A 21,559-nucleotide genomic window follows, 5' to 3' on the forward strand; every position below is an offset into this window, starting at 1 on the left:
ACCCAGCACTAAGGAATGATGATGGCAAATCAGCCTCCTTTACAGGGCTAATATAAAGAACATCAGTCTGTGACAGGAAGCCTGAGAAGATGTTTCAATTTCCTATAAAATAATTCCCAGCTGGGGGAATTACTGTGATTTCCTTAGGTTTCTCTGTTGCCCCCTCAAGCACTCACATTAGAAATCATTCTGCCTTCTTCAACAGATGTAGAAATGAAGACCAGAAAGGTTAAGTAACATTTCCTGGGTCACACAGCAAGTTAGGCCTACACTCACCTCAAACTTCAGTCCTCAGAGTCAACTTCTGCTTCATGCCATGGAGACTGAAGACACCATTGAAGAATTTGAGCTGCAGGAGTTAATTGACTTCAATCTCAGCCTCTCATCCCAGTCAGATCAGTAGCTGCTCTCTCTCAGGCTTGTGACAAAGCCTTCCTGACTTTTTTTCCTCCTGCAGTGGTTCCTTCATTGCATGAAGCACATCAAGACAGCAGTGTTCCAGATTTTACTAAGGTTTCTACTAGTGATATGACAGAGAACAAGCTGTGGCATATATATAAATGGATGAAGGACAGCTCAATGATGAGACTGGAAAGAGACAAAATAAATATCAGAACCAGAAAAGAAATGCCTTGATATTACTAAAATTTTATGAGGAAATAGTGATGACCTCCAAAACAAATTGATGGAGGAAACACTTACAAAAACAACATTCCAGCATAATGAAAAGTTTGATATTCCAGAAGGGGAGAATAAAATGCAAAATTTTACACTGGAAATTGAGAGAAAAATGCAAAGTAATGGAAACAAAAGTCAAATCATACACTACCAGACTGACTGCTGCCCCATATCATTGTGATGAAAGTCTGACATCTAGAACTTGCTTTCCAAAGAGCAAGAGATGGGTGCTTTAGTTCACAGGAAAAGAAGAATTTTGATACATATAACTTAAAAGATAGTAGTAATATTCCTTCCTTAAAAGATTCAAAGTCTGAAATAAAAGACAGTGACCTCAAAAATGAAATTAATCAGAAAAGAGATACCCTCAGAGTAAGGACTTTGGTTTCAGAACAAGAACTCAGGCAAAATTCCCAGCCCCCAGGGGTACAGGTCAGGATATGGAGCTGGAGAAAATCACATGTGGCCCAAGCTGCCCAGAGTCTTTATAGGCCAGAATGTGCTGGGGTCCTGCTGAGAGATAGGTGGAGGTAAGGGTCAGTGTAGATTTCCTATCCTTAGGGTCCTTCAATATGTTCTTAGAAAACAGGTCACCTTTGTGCTGCACTTAACCCTTGTGTCCCTTCTAAAAAAGTGAGGAAAGGGGGCAAATGCGAGACTGTCAGATGTAGTTCCTAATCCATCTGCTCCCTGGCTGCTGTCTTCAGACTTCAGTTTCCCCACTCTTCCTTTTCTGTTCATACTTGTGAAGGGTTGTTATCAGACACTAATATTGAGGTAGCTCATCACTGGTGCTCTGTAACCAGGCACCAGTTTCCAGTCCCTAAACCTCAAACCCCAGGGACCTGCTCCCATGATCCTGCCTTAGGTTTTATTTATGTATTTATTTATTTTTGACTAGAAAAACATGATGCCACCAAGAAGTCTTCATCAAATAATTTCTGGGTAACCAGCAGGTTTCTGAATGTACTTCCTGTTCACACTCCCTGTTCACAAGTCTCCTTTGATCTATCCTTCTATAGTTCACTCAACTTTGGAACTTCCCTACTTCACTAATCTCAAGTAACCTGTCATTTGCTAATTTCAATAATGTTCTATAAATGGAATCAACAGCAAATTCTTCTAGTAGTGACAATAATGTTACTAAGAGAAATGCTTTGAAAATAAATTGAGTTCTGTTCACACAATATTTCAGCCTTGATTAGCATTTTTAGAATAGTTAGCTAATCTTAGATTTTTTTTACTTCCCATATTTCCTTTTAGATGCAGAACCTTTGACAGTAGTAAAGAAAAGACATAATTACAACAGGACAAGCATTGTAATGCCCATGAGCTATAAACAGGCAGGGTGAGGAAACATTGTAGTTTGCCCAGGGATTAAGAAAACATTCACAGCTAAATGAAATAATCTGGGACAAACTAGACTGGGATGTTTGCCATATAATCACACACACAACCTCTAGAGGTATGGTCTACACAGTCTTTCTTTCTTTCACATAACTTTTTTGGTGATATAGGAATACCTAAATACCAGCAGAAATTTCTAATCGAACAGCTTCACAATAAAGGAAAAATCCATGAGACCAAGGAGATAAGTCCCAAGCATAAATCGTATTCTTAAACATTTTCTTTAATTAAAAATGTTAAAAGGAAGAAAGGTATGTATGAAACAAGTTTCAGCTCTATTCTCCACCTAACCTACTGCACTTAGAGACAAAAACATGGAAGTTCATTTTTCTGATATAAGATATTCTATTTTCATTACAAATCATACACTAAAAATCAGTATCATTTTACTTGAGACTCAGAGAAGGGTCAAATAATTTTAACCCTCTAATAAGTTTTAAAACACTGGAACAACATAATCTAATTATTTAATTATCAAATTAAACTGTCACCTCTAATTATGAAAATCTGAAGTGAAATCATTGATGCTTACACTTCATCTATGTAGTCACACACACTTGCAGGTAGATTACATAGCTTTAACATGTTAGCATGAGACACATGTGGAGGACACAGACAACAAAACATTTGCTGTTGCTTCTGTGTACTTAGACTGTGAGTGTAGGACCCTACCTTCAGCAGTCATCATCACCACATCCTATCTGAGGATCACAGGAAAGATGATCTGGATCACCAGTACTTTCCCTGTCTGCTAAAACAGGGCCTTGATATGGACAAACAACATCTAGGAGAGTTGTCACCAAAAATAGGTTTTACTTTCAAGGTTACTGTGTCAGGCAAGAAAAACAAGCAAGAAGGGGTTCTTCTCACTCCCTGTTTCTAACTAAGACATTCCAGGAATTTTCTATAAACTTGTGATCCTCCTGCCTCAGTCCCCTGAGTGACTAGGATTACAGATGTGTCCTACCATGCCTCATTCAGAAAATACCTTTAAAATCTGCACAAGTTACAACTCATCTCACAGCATTTATTTCATTACTACCTCATCAGTTTATTTCTACATACCCTTGTGAAGAATATGGAATCTTGTTCAAAAAAGGGTTAAGGCAATGATTCTTCCACCTATTGATGTTGAGGGGAATCAAATACACAAAATGAAACTTTTCTTTCTTAGAGTTGCTTGAACTAACAATAGAATATTTCCACCATTGGCCCTAACATTGTTATAAACACTCAAAAATGTAATATTAGAGCAGGCCCTCCTCTGATCCCCAGGGGATACATTCTAAGGTCTTCAATGGATATCTGAAAACATGAACACTACCAAATCCCTCAAAGTGATTTTTCCTAGTTAGACACAGAGTACTGGAGTTAAATCATCCTTCAAGTTCTATGCTCAGTTACCCCCTTTTCACCACTATCCATATGCTTTGTGGTCACTATTAAGTAAAATAGGCTTATTTGAACACCAACATGTGATACTGATGCAGTCTGATAACATAAAGGTAGCATATACAGTATGGAGACACCAGATGAAAACATGATTCATGTCCTTAGAGAAATGGAAGATTTCATTGTGAGAGTCTGTCATGTGCCCAAAGCCACAAGCTGTGATGTGTCAGAGTCAGGATTTGAACCCAGGCAGTCTGATGTCCAAGTTCACATTCTAAGCTACCATTTTGATCAATGCCTCTTTTCAGCATTTACTTATTATATATTTCTAAAGAGGTGAAAAAGAATAGTAAGATAACAAAATTGGGCTAAATCAGGGACATTTTCCATGAGCAATTCAGAAATAGTATTTTTACTTTAAATTTAATCACAAGATGCTATCAAAAATTCCATTACTGCAACAATTCTTGGTTTTACACAAGATCAAGATATAGCTAAACTGTTCTCAGGGTATGCAAAATTTATTCAATTTCATAAAGAGTAAAGCCGTGGATGTTGTCAAAAACACATGCACTGTATATTACTTCAAAATGTTGAGAATGAACAAATCATTGAAACAAAATTTCATGGTTTCTGTAGCTAGAGAGAGGTTATAAAAGGGAATGGCTACAAATGGGTACAGGGTTTTCTTTCAGAGTAAAGAAAAAATTCTTATAGACATTGATGTAGGTGCACAACACTGTGGATAAGCTAATTCCCTAGAACTGGAACTGGACACTTCACAAAGGGATTTCTTGGTGGATAGATTACAACTCAATAATGCTTGTTTAAAAAAAGAGTACATGAAATGAAGTGTTCTGAGGCAGCTATAGCCCACTCACTAGACCACATGACCTAAAGAGTGATGCATTTTTATTGCTTTTTTATCTGCAGAGACTAGAGTTGCATCAGTGTGAGACTTACAGACTGAATAAAGACTGGATACTGGGGATGGTCTTTGAAGAAAACACTCAAGTCATTAGAACTAGCTAGGCTTTGGTCAGCTCTGATTACTGCAAAGTATGAGCCCACCGTAGACATGATTTTACAGGTATGAAATTTGGTAAATCACAGAAACTCCCATATCTGTCCCAGTTATTTGATAATTATACACACATACAAAAGTTCTATGAGGTGGGGAGGGCAGTTCACTATCTATGAACTTCACAAAGGGAGAAAAGAAACTTCCTAGAACTTAGTAGTCTGTCCTGGGACCAAGCTGAAAATGGTATCACAACAGCAGAGGCCAGGCACAAATTACATTTTGCCACATTGCCACTCTTGTGGGTAAGTGGAGATGAACCATGTTACAAGCATTCACAAAAATAACCAGAAGGTCCCATTCAAGGTTTGAGGTTTATCCCAAATCCACCTCTAATATACTTTGTCTTTAAATCACCTGGTCATTTTCTTTCCCTATCTAGTTATTCACAGCATCTGTTTAATAAGGCTTCCTCTATTTTCCTTCATGCCTTGAAGAAAGAGAGTGGTCATGCAGAGAGCTAAGAAACATGATTCCACATCATTTGCATGAGTTGCATGTCTCCCACCCTTGCTTCCAGGTTCCATTCTCCTAAGGAACTGCCAGGGCCATCCAGACCTTATCAGTGCCCCATCAAACAAAAAGATGTGTTCATGTTAGATAATCACAAGACAGCTGTGCACTCACTTCACATGTAAAAAGTGAAATCCCCAAAACATTTGTTAGGATTTTCTAGAATCAAAAAATGATTGAGAACCACTGAGTCTCAAGGACATTCTTCTCACTCTATCCCAGTATTCTCTCCATACTCATTAAGCTCCCACACACTTCCTTTCACTCTGAGACAGTTATGTGCCTCATCCACTTCCAAGAACTCTACCTCAGTGGGCACCCACCCTGTATACAAACTGACAAATGCATCAGCTGTTTCATTGAACTTTGAGTGGTCTATTTTTATCTTCTTAACATACTTGACCCTGTCCATGCCAAGATTATTACTTATTTCCAGTCTATAAGGTGCTAGAAGACCTGACCTTGAAGAGTTCCAATGGCCTGGCAAGGGACACACATCACCTTGAGCTCCAAATATAGCTCTTCTCTTTGGTTCCTTTTCCAGGGATGAGAGAACAGCCTCTCCTCACCTTCTTTATACATGAGAAAAAAATTTGGTGGCCGATAATTCTCCCCAAACTCCTGGGATAAGGAGAGATAAGACCAAATCACCATGATGAAGTTTTCTAGGTGCCAGTGCAGACTGAACCCCAGTGATCCTTGACTCTTTCTTAGATGTGATAAGCATCCTGAAGCAATAGCAGAACTTGTGCCTAAAGGTCATGCCTAGGTATGGATCCAAATACATAAACTTGCAAAGTCTTCCAAAATCCCCGTTACAACATTTTCCTGGCCAGGATCAAAACATATTTGCCTTTAAGGAAATTTGGAGCTTTAAGAGTTAAGTTTCATAGATTATATGAGCATAAGAAACTACTTCTTAAATGAGTAATGAGTGAGTGAACAAATGATGAAATAACCTGTATGTGATTCTGAAAATTCAAATATAAGGTGACAAATCTCACTCATATTTTACTGAGTAATAAACTGCACATGAGATGCAGAGTTGTGATGCTTTCCTAATTACCCAGCCAATATTAGAATGGCTTGAGTATCCCAAGTACAATGTCACAGTTGAAGAAGGGCAGGGAAGGATAAATGGGGCAAAGTTCCTAACACTCACCAGAGTTAGGCAGCACTAAGAAAGAATAAAAATTCATTTTGCAAAATCCACATAATAATAAAGCTCTGAAACAGATAAGGCACAGGTTTTGATACATACTGATGTATGTTTATGTGTCTAATTAAAATGCATGGGAATAATAATATTACTATACGAATATTACTACACAATGTTTATTTTAAAGTACGCTTTCCCACCTATGATTTTATTCAAAACATAAATACTTGCAGTCATACCTCCACGAACTTAGGAGGGCATCTATGACTGCCTTCATCTAAGGTATCCCATTATCTCAGCTTTGTTGAGGATAGTTATCTGACTTGCCCAAGGTCACAGAGCCACTATTTCAGGACTAAGACTGAAGCTTTTGGTTCTGTGTACTTTATCTAACATCACCTTTCCAGAAACCATATGCTGTCTCATGTATTTATTTATTAATTCAAGAAATACTTATCTACTCATCTGATAAATAGTCCCTGCTTACTATAGATGATCATAGTGGTTAAGTTGCTGGGTCATTTCTTTGCCTCCAGGAATTACAGTTAGTACAGCTAACTCAGGAAAGCAATAGATTTAAAAAAGATTAAAAAAACCATAAGGAAGAGTTACTGTATAGTCATAATACATGCTCTCAAAATGTCTTTTGCTATGAAAGTTGCCATTTCAAAACATTATATGGACACAAATTTAGGAGTTCAGAACAACAAAGGTATGTTTCAACTAACAAATTCCAGGATTAGAAACTTCAGAATTTATTGTTCATTAAAACATTACTCAAATTATAAATGTTTAATTGAAGCATTTAGTTGTAATTAAGAGCAAATGACTTAAGATATATAATAAGCTAATATTTATTTTTAAATGTCTTATTGTCACTAGATCTGTGCATGTAAAATAAAGGGACGTTTTAATTCAAATGAAAAATTTGTACACAGATTATTAATCTGTTGTCATTAAACACTACATTGTCAACTAAAATGGAATCAAGTCATTCTAAGAGCCCACCATTTTATGACTATTCATTGTGAACAGGAACTTTTCCTTACCTGACACACACCTTCAGTAGCAGCACAGCACCAGTTACCTGAAGACATCAAGAGAAGACACTAATGACCTCAATCACTCCAACTACATCACTGAATGATGCAGACTCAAACTTACTCATCCACATACTGTCAGGCAGTGTCCATGACCTGGTCTAACACTGCCTGTGAGACAGAATTTCTCATACCTCCTGATAATGCCTAAGAAAATATGCAGTTTTTTTAATAATCCTGGTCACTGAGGCTTTCACTATGCACAGTGGGATTCTGTGAAAAGCATAGGACAGTCAACTGAGTCAGCAGGCTGCATAATATGCTGAACCAATTGACAACACATTAAAAGAAATGCCAGAAATGGGGTTCAGAATGTATATAGTTGAACTGCCCTGTGATGTGAAGTATAGTATAAGAAATAAAATCCAAGAAAAAATACAGAAAATGAAGGATCACATCAATAAAAAATTTAGAAATTGTGAAAAAATATCAAGAAGAAATTTGGGAAATGAAGTAATCAATTAACCAGATGACAAACTCAACAGAAAGCATCACAAACAGCCTAGACCACTTGGAAGACAGAACCTCTGACAAACACAAAATTTATACTCTTGAAAACAAAGTCAACCACACAGAGAAGATGTGAGAAACCATGAACAGAACTTACAAGAAATATGGGATAACATAAAAAGAGCAAATTTAAGATTTATCAGAATAGAAAAAGAAATGGAGATAAAAACCTAAGGAATGGACAATGTTTTCAATGACCAAATAGAAAAATTTCCAAATCTAAAGAATGGTATGGAAAATCAAATAAAACAGGCTTACAGAACCACTAGTGTGAAAAATTACAACAGAACAAAACCAATGTACATTATAAGAATGACTGACATAGAGAATAAAGATAGAACCTTAAAAGTTGTGAGAGAAAGAAATCAAATTACATATAGGAAAAAGCCAATTTGAATTTCAGCTGTTTTTTCAATGCACCACTCAAAGACACTCAAAGACTGAAGATGAAGTGCTGGGAAAAAATCATATCATTTACATGTACTTCATAAAGAAGTTGGAGTTTCCATCTTCATAGCAAACAAAGTGAACTTCAAATCAAAGTTAGAAGTGATAAAGAAGAACATTCATACTGCTAAGGAACTCATACTTAAGAAGACATAACAATTATAAATATATATGTCCCCCAAAGTGGAGCATCTACCTACATCAAACAAACCCTTTTCAACTTCAAGAATCAAATAGACTACAAAACAGTAATACTGGCTTAGTTTAACACAATTTTAACTCCACTGGATAGATCTTCCAAACAAAAACTAAGCAAAGAAACTATAGTACTAAATAATGCAATCAATAATTTAGACTTAAAAGACATATATATAGTATTTCATCCATCATTGAGCAAATACACTATCTTCTCAACCTTCTCAACTGCACATAAATCCTTTTTCTAAAACAGACCATATATTATGCCACAGTGACACAATTAGCCAATACAAAAAAAGAGAAATACTACCCTGCATTCTATCAGATCATAATAGAATGAAACTATACATGAATTATAAAGTAAAAATAAAAGGTAGTCCAACACATGGAGACTAAATAACATGCTACTGAATAAAAAAATGGACAGTAGTAGAGATTGGGTGGAGAATAAAAAATGTACTTAGACATGAGTGACAACACCTATAGAATATGTCAAATTATCTGGAACACTATGAAGGAAGTATTAAAAGAAAAGTTCATTGCATTGAGTTCATTCATTAAAAGAATTAAAGACCAATGAACAAATATTCTATTTTACATCTCAAAGTCCTAGAAAAAAAGAAAAAATCAACAGTAAAACTAGTAAAAGACAGGAAACAATTAAAACTAGATTTGAAATCAATGAAATTCAAACAAAGAAAACAATTTTAAAAACTGAGAAAACTGAAATTTTGTTCTTTTAGAAAATAAATTAAATTGATAAACCTGTAGCTAGTCTATTGAAATGAAAGAGAGAGAAAACCCAAATTACTAAAATTATTCATGAATAAGAAAATATCATGAGGGACACTATTTAAATACAGAAGAAAATAATAAATTATTATGAAAATTTGTGCTTTTATGAAGTAGAAAATCTTGAAGATGTTGACAAATTTCAAAAGACAAATAAACTAACCAAACTGAATCAAGATAATATGAATAATGTAAACAGACCAATTATAAGCAATAAAATTGAGAACACTATCAAAATTCTACCATCCAAGAAAAGCCCTGTACCAGAGGATAATTCTCAGTGGAGTTCCACAAGGCCATCAAAGAAGAATTAATGCCAATACTTCTCAAATTATACCATGAAATAGAAAAGAATAGAACCCTTCCTAATTCATTCTATGAGACTAGTATCATGTTAATACAAAAAAACAGACTAAGACACATCAAGGAATGAAAACTTCAGATCAATATCCCTGATAAACTAGACCCAAAAATTCTTAATAAAATTCTGTCAAATCACAAAGACACATTAAAAATATGGTACTGCTATAAGCATTGATGTGGCTGTGTTACTGTACTATGCTAATTTTAAGTTCTTTGTGTATAATCTGAGGAGTGAGATAAGTGTGTCAAAGGGTGGGTCCATTCCAAGTTTTCTAAGAAATCTCCACACTGCTTTCCAGACTGGCTGCACTAATTTGCAACTCTAACAGCAATGTAAAAGTGTGTCTCTTTTCCCACATCCATGCCAACATCTATTATTTCTTCTGTTCTTGATAATACCCATTATAATTGGAGTAGGATGTAATATTAGAGTTGTATTAATTTGCATTTCTATAATAACTAGAGATGTTGATTTGGCACCAACCTAGATACCCTTTGACAGATGAATGAATAAAGAAACTGTGGTATATATACACAATGAAATATTATTCAACCATAAAGAATAAAATCATGGCATTTGTAAATAAATGCATGAAACTGAATAATATCATACTAAGTGAAATAAGCCAATTCCAAAAATGAAAGGCCAAAATGTATTTCCCTGAGAAGTGGACAATGATATATAATTTTAGTATGGGGCTGAAGGGTGAAAGAATGGAGGAACTTTAGATTACATAATGAAAAATAAGAGGAAAGAGGGGTGTATGAAAAATTGTGGAATGAGGCATACATCATTACCCTATGTACATGTACGTTTACGTGAATGGTATGAATCTACATTGTGCACAACCATAGGAATGAAAAGATGTACCCCACTTCCATATGTTGAATTAAAATGCAGTCTGTAAAAATAAAAAGTAATTATAACAAAAAAGATGGTGCACTACAATTCAATTGGGTTTATCCTAGAGATGCAAGGTTAGATAATCATATGGATATCAATAAATATAATTCATCACATCAACAGATGTAAAGAAGAGAAATATGTGGCCATCTCAATATATAGAGATAATTCATTTGACAAAACAAAGCATCTATTTCTGTTTAAAACACTAGAAAACCTAGGAAGAGTAGGAACATACCTCATCGGGTTGAAAGCCATCCATGCTAAGGCAAAGAATAACATCATTCTAGATACACAAAAAATGAAACCTTCCCCCTGTAAACTGGAAGAAGATATAAATGAACTCTTTAATACTTCTATTTGACATAGTCCTTGAAACTCGAGCCACAGCAATAGGACAGATGAAAGAAATTAAAAAGACATGAATAGTAAATAAAAATTCAGCATATCACTATTTGTCAAAGATATACTTCTACATTCAAAATACACAAAAAAATCCATCAGAAAACTTCTACACCTAATAAAGAAATTAAGAAAAAATATCAGGATATAAAATCAATGCTCATAAATGCATTTCTATACATCAGTGATGAATCGACATTCACAATAGTTGCAAAAAATTATATAGGGAGAATCAAACTAATAAAAGAGAGGAAAGACCTCTACAAGGGAAAATTCAGAATTCTAAATAAGAAAATTGAGGTTATCCTTAGAAAATGAGAAGATGTCTATTGCACTTTGATAGGCAGAATTAATAATGTCAAAATGGCAATACTACCAAAACTGTACAGATTTAATGCAATTCCTAATAAAATCCAAATGACATTCTTCACAGAACTGCAAAAAGCAATCACAAAATTCATTTGGAAAACAAGGGATCCAGAATAGACAAGGTAATCCTTACCAAAAAGAATGAAGCAGGAGGGCTCCCAATGCAGATCTACAGAGTAATGGTAACAAAAATGGCATGGTACTGGCACCAAAATAGACATGTAGTACAATGGTAGAGAAGACCAAAATAAATAGGTTTATCTCATACTAAACAAAGGCATCAAAAATACATTGAAAAGAGATAGCCTATTAAACAAATGATGCTGGAAAAAATGGAAATTCATATGTAGCAAAATGAAATCATAACTTTATTTCTAACCCTGTGGAAAAATCAACTCAAAGGTGATTAAAGATGTAGGCACTACAACAGAGGCCTGAACTTAATAAAAATTTTGGACCAAATGTAAACCATGTCAGCTTAGAAACTGACCTCATTAGCAAAACTTGTAAGAATCAAGAAATAATAAATGGGATGGATTCAAAATAAAAATCTTAGTAAGGGAAACAATTAATAACATGAACAGAGGACCTACAGAATGAGAGAAAATCTTTACCATATAAACCTTAGATAAAGCAGTAATCTACCAGCTTCTGTCCAGTATGAATTCTCTGGTGTTGAGTAAGCTGTGATTTCTGATTAAAATTTTTGCCACATTATTTATGTAGGTAGAGTTTCTCTCCCATATGAATTATCTGGTGGCAAATAAGGTTTGAGTTCAGATTAAAAGCTTTGCCACATTCTTTACATTTGTATGGCTTCTTTCCAGTATGAACTCGCTGGTGTTGAGTAAGGTTTGATTTCTGATGAAAAGCTTTGCCACATTCTTTACATTCATAGGGTTTCTCTCCAGTATGAATTATCTGATGGTGAATAAGGTTTGATTTCTCATTAAAAGCTTTGCCACATTCTTGACATTCACAGGGCTTCTCTTCAGTATAAATCCTCTGGTGGTGAATAAGGTTTGATTTCTGGTTAAAAGCTTTGCCACATTCTTTACACTCATAGGGCTTCTCTCCAGTATGAATTATCTGGTGGTAGATAAGGCTTGATTTTGCAATAAAAGTTTTGCAACATTCATTACTTACATATGGCTTCTCTCCAGTATGAACTCGCTGGTGTTGAGTAAGGCTTGATTTCTGATGAAAAGCTTTGCCACATTCTTTACATTCATAGGGTTTCTCTCCAGTATGAATTATCTGATGGTGAATAAGGTTTGATTTCTTATTAAAAGCTTTGCCACATTCTTTACATTCATAGGGTTTCTCTCCAGTATGAATTATCTGATGGCGAATAAGGTTTGATTTCTTATTAAAAGCTTTGCCACATTCTTTACATTCATAGGGCTTCTCTCCAGTATGATTTATCTGATGGAGAATAAGCTTTGATTTCTTATTAAAAGCTTTGCCACATTCTTCACATTTGTATGGCTTCTCTCCAGCATGAACTCTCAGGTGTTGAGTAAAACTTGATTTGTGCTTAAAAGCTTTGCCACATTCTTTACATTCATAGGACTTCTGTACAGTACGAACTATCTGATGGCAAATAAGGTTTATTTTTTACAGAAAGATTTGTTGCTTATTGTAACATTTGTATGGCTTCTCTCCAGTATGAATTCTCTGATGGCAAATCAGGTAAAAATTTTCATTAAAACCTTTCTTGCATGCTACACATTTGTAAGACTTCCCTTCAGTATGAATTCTCTGGTAGTGAACAAGACTTGCTTTAGCATTAAAATCTTTGCCACATTCTTTCCTTTTGTATGGTTTCTCTCCAGTATGAATTCTCTGTTGTTCACTAAAGCATAATTTCCGATTAAAAGCCTTGCTACATTCTTTACATTGGTAGGGTTTCTTTCCCGTATGAATTGTCTGATTGCAAATAAGGCTTGATTTCAGATTAAAAGCTTTGCCACATTTTTTACATTCACAGGACTTCTCTCCAGTATGAATTCTCTGGTATTGCACAAGGAGGGACCTCCAAGTAAAGTCTTTGCCACATTCTTTACATTGGTAGGGTTTCTCTCCCATATGAACACTCTGATGGCAAATAAGGTATGATTTTGCCTTTAAACTCTTGTCTTTTGCTATATATTTGTAGGGCTTCTCCCCAGTATAAATTCTCTGCCAGTGAATTTGGTCTGATTTCTGATAATATGATTTGTGATGTTCACTCTTACTTAAAGTTTTCCATATTGTCCTCTGTTGTAAATTGTCAAGGTCACAATTTCCATATTTTCCATTAATCACTTTTTTAAATATATGTCTTATGCCCTGGTCTGGTAAAAATTCTTGGGTATCCTGGCAAGTCATTGCTGAAATAAACAAAAATTTTACAAAAATTACTTAGTGGACATGAATACCTATATTTTGCATGCATAACAGGAAATTATAGCAATTTTAACAATATGAGAACATCAGAAGTGTAACAGATTAATAAATCCAAGGCCATCATTACTACAGAAACATATGTTGCATAAAAATGTACATACACAATTATGCTGTTAAAAGTACCCAAATTATTATAGAAAGCACTATATCCAAGATGAGTGCATTACTAGGAATAGCAATATAGTAGAGGAAAGGAATTTATCCCTTATGTACTATAGTATTTCCTCCTCTCTAATATAGCATTGGGCAGTTAGGAAAAAAATCTGCAAGCTACCATCACTCTCAGTGAAATAAACAAAATATAAAGCATACACAAACATTTCTGACTTTTTTGAAGATTGTGTGAAAACTGGTATCTGCCTTCCAAGACACACAGATCTGGAGGTAACAGGTAGCTTTTGGATGCTAAAACAATGGATATTAAACAAGTTCAAAGAGAGTAGGGAATCTTAAGAAAAAATATAGAAAAATATTTAATGAGAAAAACATATACAAGTTTAAAAGATTTTGCAAAAAAAAAGAAACAAATTCAAGAGGCAATAAGAGTCTTTCAGAACCTACGTTAATATTACTTGGATGAAGCCAACACATGGAAATCAAGACTAACAAAATGTTTTTTGATATTTGTGTTATTTGCTGAATTTTTACTGACAAATTCAACTTTCTATATTTACCAATTATATAATTGTATTTTAATGTAGTTATACAAGGTGAAATGACACATGTAATATTAGTAATATAAGTATTATTTGTATAATTATCAGTTTTTGCTTACAAATATTACAATTATTCCAGTAGTATTTATCAAGAACATATTACATAACAGTCACCATGGGGTCCAGCAAAACTCTTAATTACATTTTCCCACTGAAATAAAAATTTGTAGACTCTGAGTAACAATACAAAAACACTTCACAAAACACAGTACCTGGAGACCACAATTACACTCTGGATTTCTTTCACATGTGAATCAGCTGCTCCTGAAACTAACATTTGTATCTTCTGTATTTCACATAAGGCAAAATCCTGCATATTAATCCCATATCACTTTAATTGACAATATATTTTATTTTATAGCAAAATAGTAATAGCATATAAATACCTTGTTTCTAATCATACAATCATTGATGGGCACATAAGTTAATTTATAAATTGAATATTGAGAGACATGCTTTTTGCATTGAACATAATACTGAGTCTATGTCTTCAACATTCTGATTTAATCTCCCATGTATATATATTTAGACTAATATTTCTGGATCATGAAGACATTCTACTGTTTTTTTATATATGTGATGCTTGGGTATAAGCCCAAGGGTGCTATACCAAAGAACTACAAAATAGTCATTTTAAAATTTTTGGGACACATTATTTCTAAATTTCTGTGACTTGTCTCAAACTTGAAATTCTTTTGCATGGATTCACAGTTAGCTGAGATTTCAAATATGTAGTTTGAAACTCCACTTGACTTATTTATTTATTTAATATCTTCCATACTGTTTTCTCAAATGACTATATAATCTACTGTTGACTGTTTTTTTTTTTTTTATGGACAAACAAGTTAAAAATAGTACAGCACATAAAGACAAAGGAAATCAGGATTAAATTAAAGTAATGAAACAAAAATTAGGAATAAAACATTAGATAAGTGACAGTTATTAATTACCCAAAGAATGCTGAATAACAATTCCAAGGAAGTTTGGTGAGTCAAATTCAGAGAAAAATTGTTAATACAAATAAGGAGAAATTCTGTATGTGAAGATATTCTTAAGAAAAACTGTCTGAGAGAGGTAGAAATTGTGTGTAAATCTGTAATACTGCAACATAGGAGAGGATGAGTAAAGAGGACCTTAAGTTCAAAATCAGTCTTAGCAACTTAGTGAAATCCTGTGATAAATTAAAAACCTGTAAAATATATAAAGAGAAGTGAAAATAAAAATATATAAAGGGAAGTGTGAGAAAAATCAACACATGCCACTATGAAAAGCAATGAATTTTACATTAAGCTATTGAGCAAATTAGAAAAAAAAAAGAAATTTAGAAAACAACTTACAAAATAGAAGTAGCGAGTTCTTCACTTTTCAAATTCTATTTGATTATTAATGCATTATTATAAAACAAATAAAAATTTGAATAACAAAATTAAATCTAAAAGAAGGAACTGCCATGTTAGTTCTGGCAGAGAATAAGTGGCAAGAAATGGAGCATCCTATGAACCTTCTGTGGCCCTCCAGCTCCAGGTTGCTGGGTAAGATGCAGGACCGAGGGAAAGTTTAATCTTTGTCCTGCAGAGTCCCATATCTCCTGCTGTGACTTCCCATGGGTTGGCCTAGGCTGTGAAGGATTGGGATCTCTGCCTGCATGACCTGATAGTTGCATTGACCTTTCTGACCCCAGACCCAGGAATCCTTGGGAGTTGAATCTTCTGACCCAATACTGTCCATCCTGGCCAAAGTTTGCACAGAAAAAATGGCACCATGGGGTTCTGGTGGCATGGTATTTCAAGAATAATTGTAGTCAACCAAAAGTACTGAGTCTAGCAGGGGAAAAAATTGATGACATAAAGTTTATCCAATCAGCAAAGACTAGGGCACTCTGTGTCCATTATGTGCAGACTCCATTTGATGACACCTTGTCCTGAGAAGGTAAACAAAAAAATCTTATCCATCCCAGAAGGTGAGTGAAGCTGTGGATTATGACAGGTGGAACAGTGAACACCTTTGAACAGTTGTGGTTGGTTCTACCAAAAAGAGAAACTGCAGGGTAAAAAACAATATGATCTATTGGAAAGGTCATCACCTTTCAATTAGATTTACTAGGTATTTGTAGAAAACCTGTGTATATATTATGAAAAAGCTGCTCTCAACTTGCCCCCAACCTATTAAAACTTTTGCTACATCTGCACATTCTAAATTTTGAAGAGGTTACTGATATATGTTGCAGTTAGAATATAATGTTACACAAATACCCATTTGTTTTAAAAAGTCAGAAATGTCCTCTGGTAGTGATTTTGAAAGGAATTGTTAGACCACCTCTAGAACTGACATTGTCCACACTTATTCAGGGGTAAGAGAACATGAAGAAGACTTTGAGCTTGAGAAGAGAGGATTCTGGGCAAGACTGGTTGTTTAAAAGACATTTTTCATATTTTAACCATTTCTTGGTGTGTGCATTTTACTCCTCATTCCTGTATATATATTTGAAAATGTTTTTTTAGAAATATCAATATTTTAGATACACCAATTTTAAAAGTAGAAGCACTAAAATAAAAAAAACATTTTTAAAATTAACTTTAAAAATTTCTATGAAATGTTTTGTGGGGGATAATAAACAATATCTCTATTGAGTAATAAGCATTGTATGCTGTTTCTCTGGAACACCATGGCAGTGTGCACAAAATGAGGCAAAAGTAACTATTGTTACTATGTGTATGGGTTCTGTTTTATATTGTCTTTATATAGTGTATATAAAGGACAAATGAGTCCTAGTCTACATGTGTCTTTTTTAGATCTTAAATAGGTTGCCAATGTATGACAAAAGTAGAATCAGTAAACAAAATTTTGTATGTTTTGTTAAATTTTTAGGAAGGATTTTCTTCTTATAATTGGAGTATTACAGCAGACTGGGTTGGTGAAGGACAAGAATGCTCATATTTTAAAGACATCTTTAAATTAGAACTATTGTTAAATGTGTGCACTTCCTTCAAGACTGAATGTACACAATGGACAAATTGAGTTTTTAATAGAAACCTCTAGTCTTTCTAGATATTTAGAAGTGCCTGGTGAATGTTAAATGTAGAGGTAGTAAAATATCAATTCATAAACCTGTATGTTCTCTCTGATATGTGAGGCTAACACAATAATGTGTGGGAGTGTAGAATAAAGTTTAATTGGATTAAATAAGGTGGAGTTAAAGGAAGTAAGTAGGAATGAGTATAAGAAAGGCAATAAACTGAAACAGACATAACTTTTCTATGTTCATATATGAATACACGAGCAGAGTAACTCCACATTGCATACAACCACAAACATGGGAAGTTATACTCCAAGTATAACTTTTTACTTTATGTATAAAAATAGCAAATTAAAATTTATTAAAGAAAAAATAAATCTAAAAGAAATACAAATATATGCAATCAACTTTGAACTATATATCTAAGAAAACATGTAGAATGTAAGCAAAAGATTACAAAAGCATTACATAAAAATGTGGTCAAAAGAAAGTTTGCACGGTCAAATTATGAAATAGGAAACAGTTTAAAGCAAGAAGTAACATGAGATAAATATATTTTAAATTTAACAAACAAGTTTTGAAAAGAGGCAAAGATAAAAAAGAGCTTTCCCTAGAATACTGTAATAAGAATAGACATATCTTCAACTCACATCACACTTCAAAAAATTAAAAAGTTAAGATTGACAAATTAAATAAAGAAATAGAAAGCAACACTTTAATATTAGGAGAAATCAATCCATGCTTGTTGTAAGGAAGTAAAAAAAATGGTAATCAAAAACAGAAGACTTTGAAAATAATTTAAATATACTTGACTCATATACTAATTGTTCTCAATAGCATATGAAATATTAAATTGAATCAACCAATAGAAAAGGAAAAGACTAAAGGCCAATAGTTATGTAAGTATTAAAATGATTTTGTGATCATAATAGAATAAAGATAAAAATCAAAAAGTTGAAAGGATATTCAAAAATCCACACATATGTGGCAGTTGATTGAAGAGGGCTGAATATGATCATTTTCCAGAACAGAAAGATTAAATTAAAAGACATTTGTACTCCTCAAAGATATATGGAGATTCCATGTAAATTCCTGTTATTTTTTGCAGAGACAGAAACCAACTTATTCTAGAAATTTTATGGAATGTCAAAATTTTATGGATATATCAAATATATTCAAAATAGAAAAAATTGGGAGAAAGTTGTTTCATGATTTAAAAACATTAAACACTACAATATTCAATTGGCAATAGTGACAAATTAAGAGAGAAAAACATAGTGAATTCTGAGTTTTATAAGTTATTGCATATATAGCAACTAAGACATTTGAACACCAATGTTTGTTATGGTATTATTCAACAGAGCTACCATGGGGAAGCAAAACATATATACCTTGAAGTGAGTGAATGGAGGATTTTGGAATATAGAAACTACATAATATTTGTCAAGAAAAATGTAATTCCTTTTTGCAAAGTCTATAATCAGGATAAATTCTCAGTACATTGTGATGACTGAAACATGTCACTATCACAAAGAAAAATATAGCAAAACTCTACTCACATAAGACACCAAAAGCAAACGAACAAAAAATCCTTCTGAACAGAAATGAAAAGGACATTATTGATGAGAGAAGACAGAAATGAGTGCTTGTTTGCATGGGAATTGATTTATTGACTTTTGAGATGTAAACTTTCTACAGATATATTACATCACAATTTGAATTAACATTGCTGAACAGTATACGTGACATGATATGTAGGGAAGATCAAGCACTGTTTTGTGGTTTTGATCACAATTAAATTTTCAAAAAGAAAAATAAAAACAATTGTAAAATGTTTGAAAGCTAAATTTAAAATGCTATGGTCTTTAACCTATAAATAAGAACAAATTCATAAATATATAGATAAAGGTCATGCATATAATCTAGAATTATTAGCATAATTCTGAGGTAGGAAATTTACAACCTCAAGGCCATCCTCAATAAATTCATGTAATAGAAAGTGTGTAACCCATTAATAGATTACCCTTGGATTCTATCCCTATTACATTAACTGTGGAAAATATGCATTACTATGTACATATGATAAAAGCAATATAAGTAAAATATAAAACTCATTTAAAAAGGTGTGCTATTTATAGAAACAAGGTAAAGCACATATAATTTTTAGGTAATAGAAGCAAAAATCAAGCATATATTAATTTCAATATCATACTAACTTCTGAAATAATAGAAATTGCCATATATTCATATAATATAGCCAAAAATAAAACACTAATACATGAAGGGAAAAACCTATTCTACAACATGAAACCTACCCTCTGAAATGAAAGAAAAAGGGAAAGGAAAATTTAACATATAACTTATATATAACAATAGTTTTATTATTTACAACAGTTTCATATAATTACAAATTGAAACTATCACTATAGATCAAAAAACATTTATTTTGAATCTTGATGTTCATTTCACAGAAAATCCTTTACAAGTATTTACAAAGAGCATGTATAAGGTAATTTTAATGAATAAATATATGAATAATGTTAAACAGATTTGGTATATTAATTTTTTACAATGTTTTGACCTTTAATTCTCCAAAAATGTACACATTCCATATGGAGACCCACAAATAACAGATGATCTTTTAGATCATGCTGACACTCCCTGGCAAAGGGGAGTTTGGTTGGTTAATTTAAATGAACTGGGACATCACTGGAGAGAAACAGTTTTTAAAAATTTTGAAAACTTGATAAACATAGGGCAGTACATGTTCAATGACAGCAGGAGAAATCAAGCTAAGCTTCTGAGAAATCGTTTCTGCTTGATAACTTCTCCATCAACCTTTCTAAGTTTGAAATCCTCCTTGACTTTTGGACCTCTCAACTATGTCTTCTGCTATGTCAGGCCACAATATTTTATATCACTGAAATACTCTCAGTACCACTTTTCTAAAGTGAAAGATATATAACCTCCCAAGAAAAGGAGAGATTAAAGATGAAAAGGAATGTCCTTAACATTTTATCTGTACCAAAAAAGTCTTTTTACTTCTTTGAAAGCACAAATCTGAAGCACATTCTTATAGAAATGCTCCCAGAAGGTATTCTGCAAGGGAAGAAAATTAAATAATCATAATCATTAAAAATTATGAAGGGAAGTGCTGCTTACTCAGGAAGACCAAGTTTTTGTAATTCTCAAACATCACATCTCTATATAAGTTTTGTTGAGCTGGCTGAAGGGATTCCCACTCCTCTTCAGTGAAATCAATGGCCACATCTCTGAATGTCAACAGATCCTGAAATAATAGGTAAATAAAGAGTACACTGAATACTTGATCATTCACAGAGTTTTTAACAGAAGTTGCAATGAGAGTAGAGTCCTATGGAGGTGATGTCTTTAATTATTTATTAGTATACTTTTATACAGTGATACTCTTATATACCTCTGAAGATAAACAGACATACATCCAAAAGGAGTATGATAATTTCATTTTTATGGAATACAATATAAAACTCAGGCACCAACACAACAATATAGATTTTGTAATTTTATATATCATGTATTAAATTTTACACATCCCTCAGATGAGAAAGTTATGGTCATTAATAAAGAGAATCCTCAGATATAATTGCACAACCATGAACCAGAAATTTACAAAACTGAAAAATCTGGTTTAACAGTTCTGCAATGGTGCAGTTGTCTGAAAATGTAGCAAATTCTCTAGTTATTCCAGAACCAGAAGAATTAGAGAAACTTTTGAAAAGCAATGTGGTTGACTACTTAAAGAAAACATTTACTAGTGAATTGGAGTTCAAATATTTTATGGTATTTATGTATGTTATTAAAATATCAAAGAGCAACAGTAATCCCATTTGGGTATTTTATGCTTTGATTTTCAAATTTGAACTTACTTTAATATATAAAATAAAATTATAAACAATTTTGTAATAAAGCTTTGATACATGTTTACATTGTGTTGTGTTTATAACAGGATAACCATCTAGTTCTTCAAACAATTGTCATTTTTATTTAATCTTATTGGTTCTTTTTAGTTCTACATGACAGTAGAA

At 33.2% G+C, this 21,559-nt stretch overlaps 1 protein-coding gene across 1 annotated transcript in view; it reads right to left on the bottom strand.

The window, feature by feature from the left end:
• Positions 1-11,880: 11,880 nt before the first annotated feature.
• Positions 11,881-21,559, bottom strand: part of LOC124973323 (zinc finger protein 260-like) — a 28,340-nt gene continuing 18,661 nt past the window's right edge. Inside the window, 3 exon segments of the mRNA XM_047537306.1 lie at positions 11,881-12,887; positions 13,044-13,687; positions 20,658-20,819. Coding sequence (XP_047393262.1) covers positions 11,940-12,887; positions 13,044-13,687; positions 20,658-20,819 — 1,754 coding nt within the window. The 3' untranslated portion in view covers positions 11,881-11,939.

The sequence above is a fragment of the Sciurus carolinensis genome (assembly GCF_902686445.1).
Source record: "Sciurus carolinensis chromosome 14 unlocalized genomic scaffold, mSciCar1.2 scaffold_124_arrow_ctg1, whole genome shotgun sequence".
Classification (NCBI taxonomy): Eukaryota; Metazoa; Chordata; class Mammalia; order Rodentia; family Sciuridae; genus Sciurus; species Sciurus carolinensis.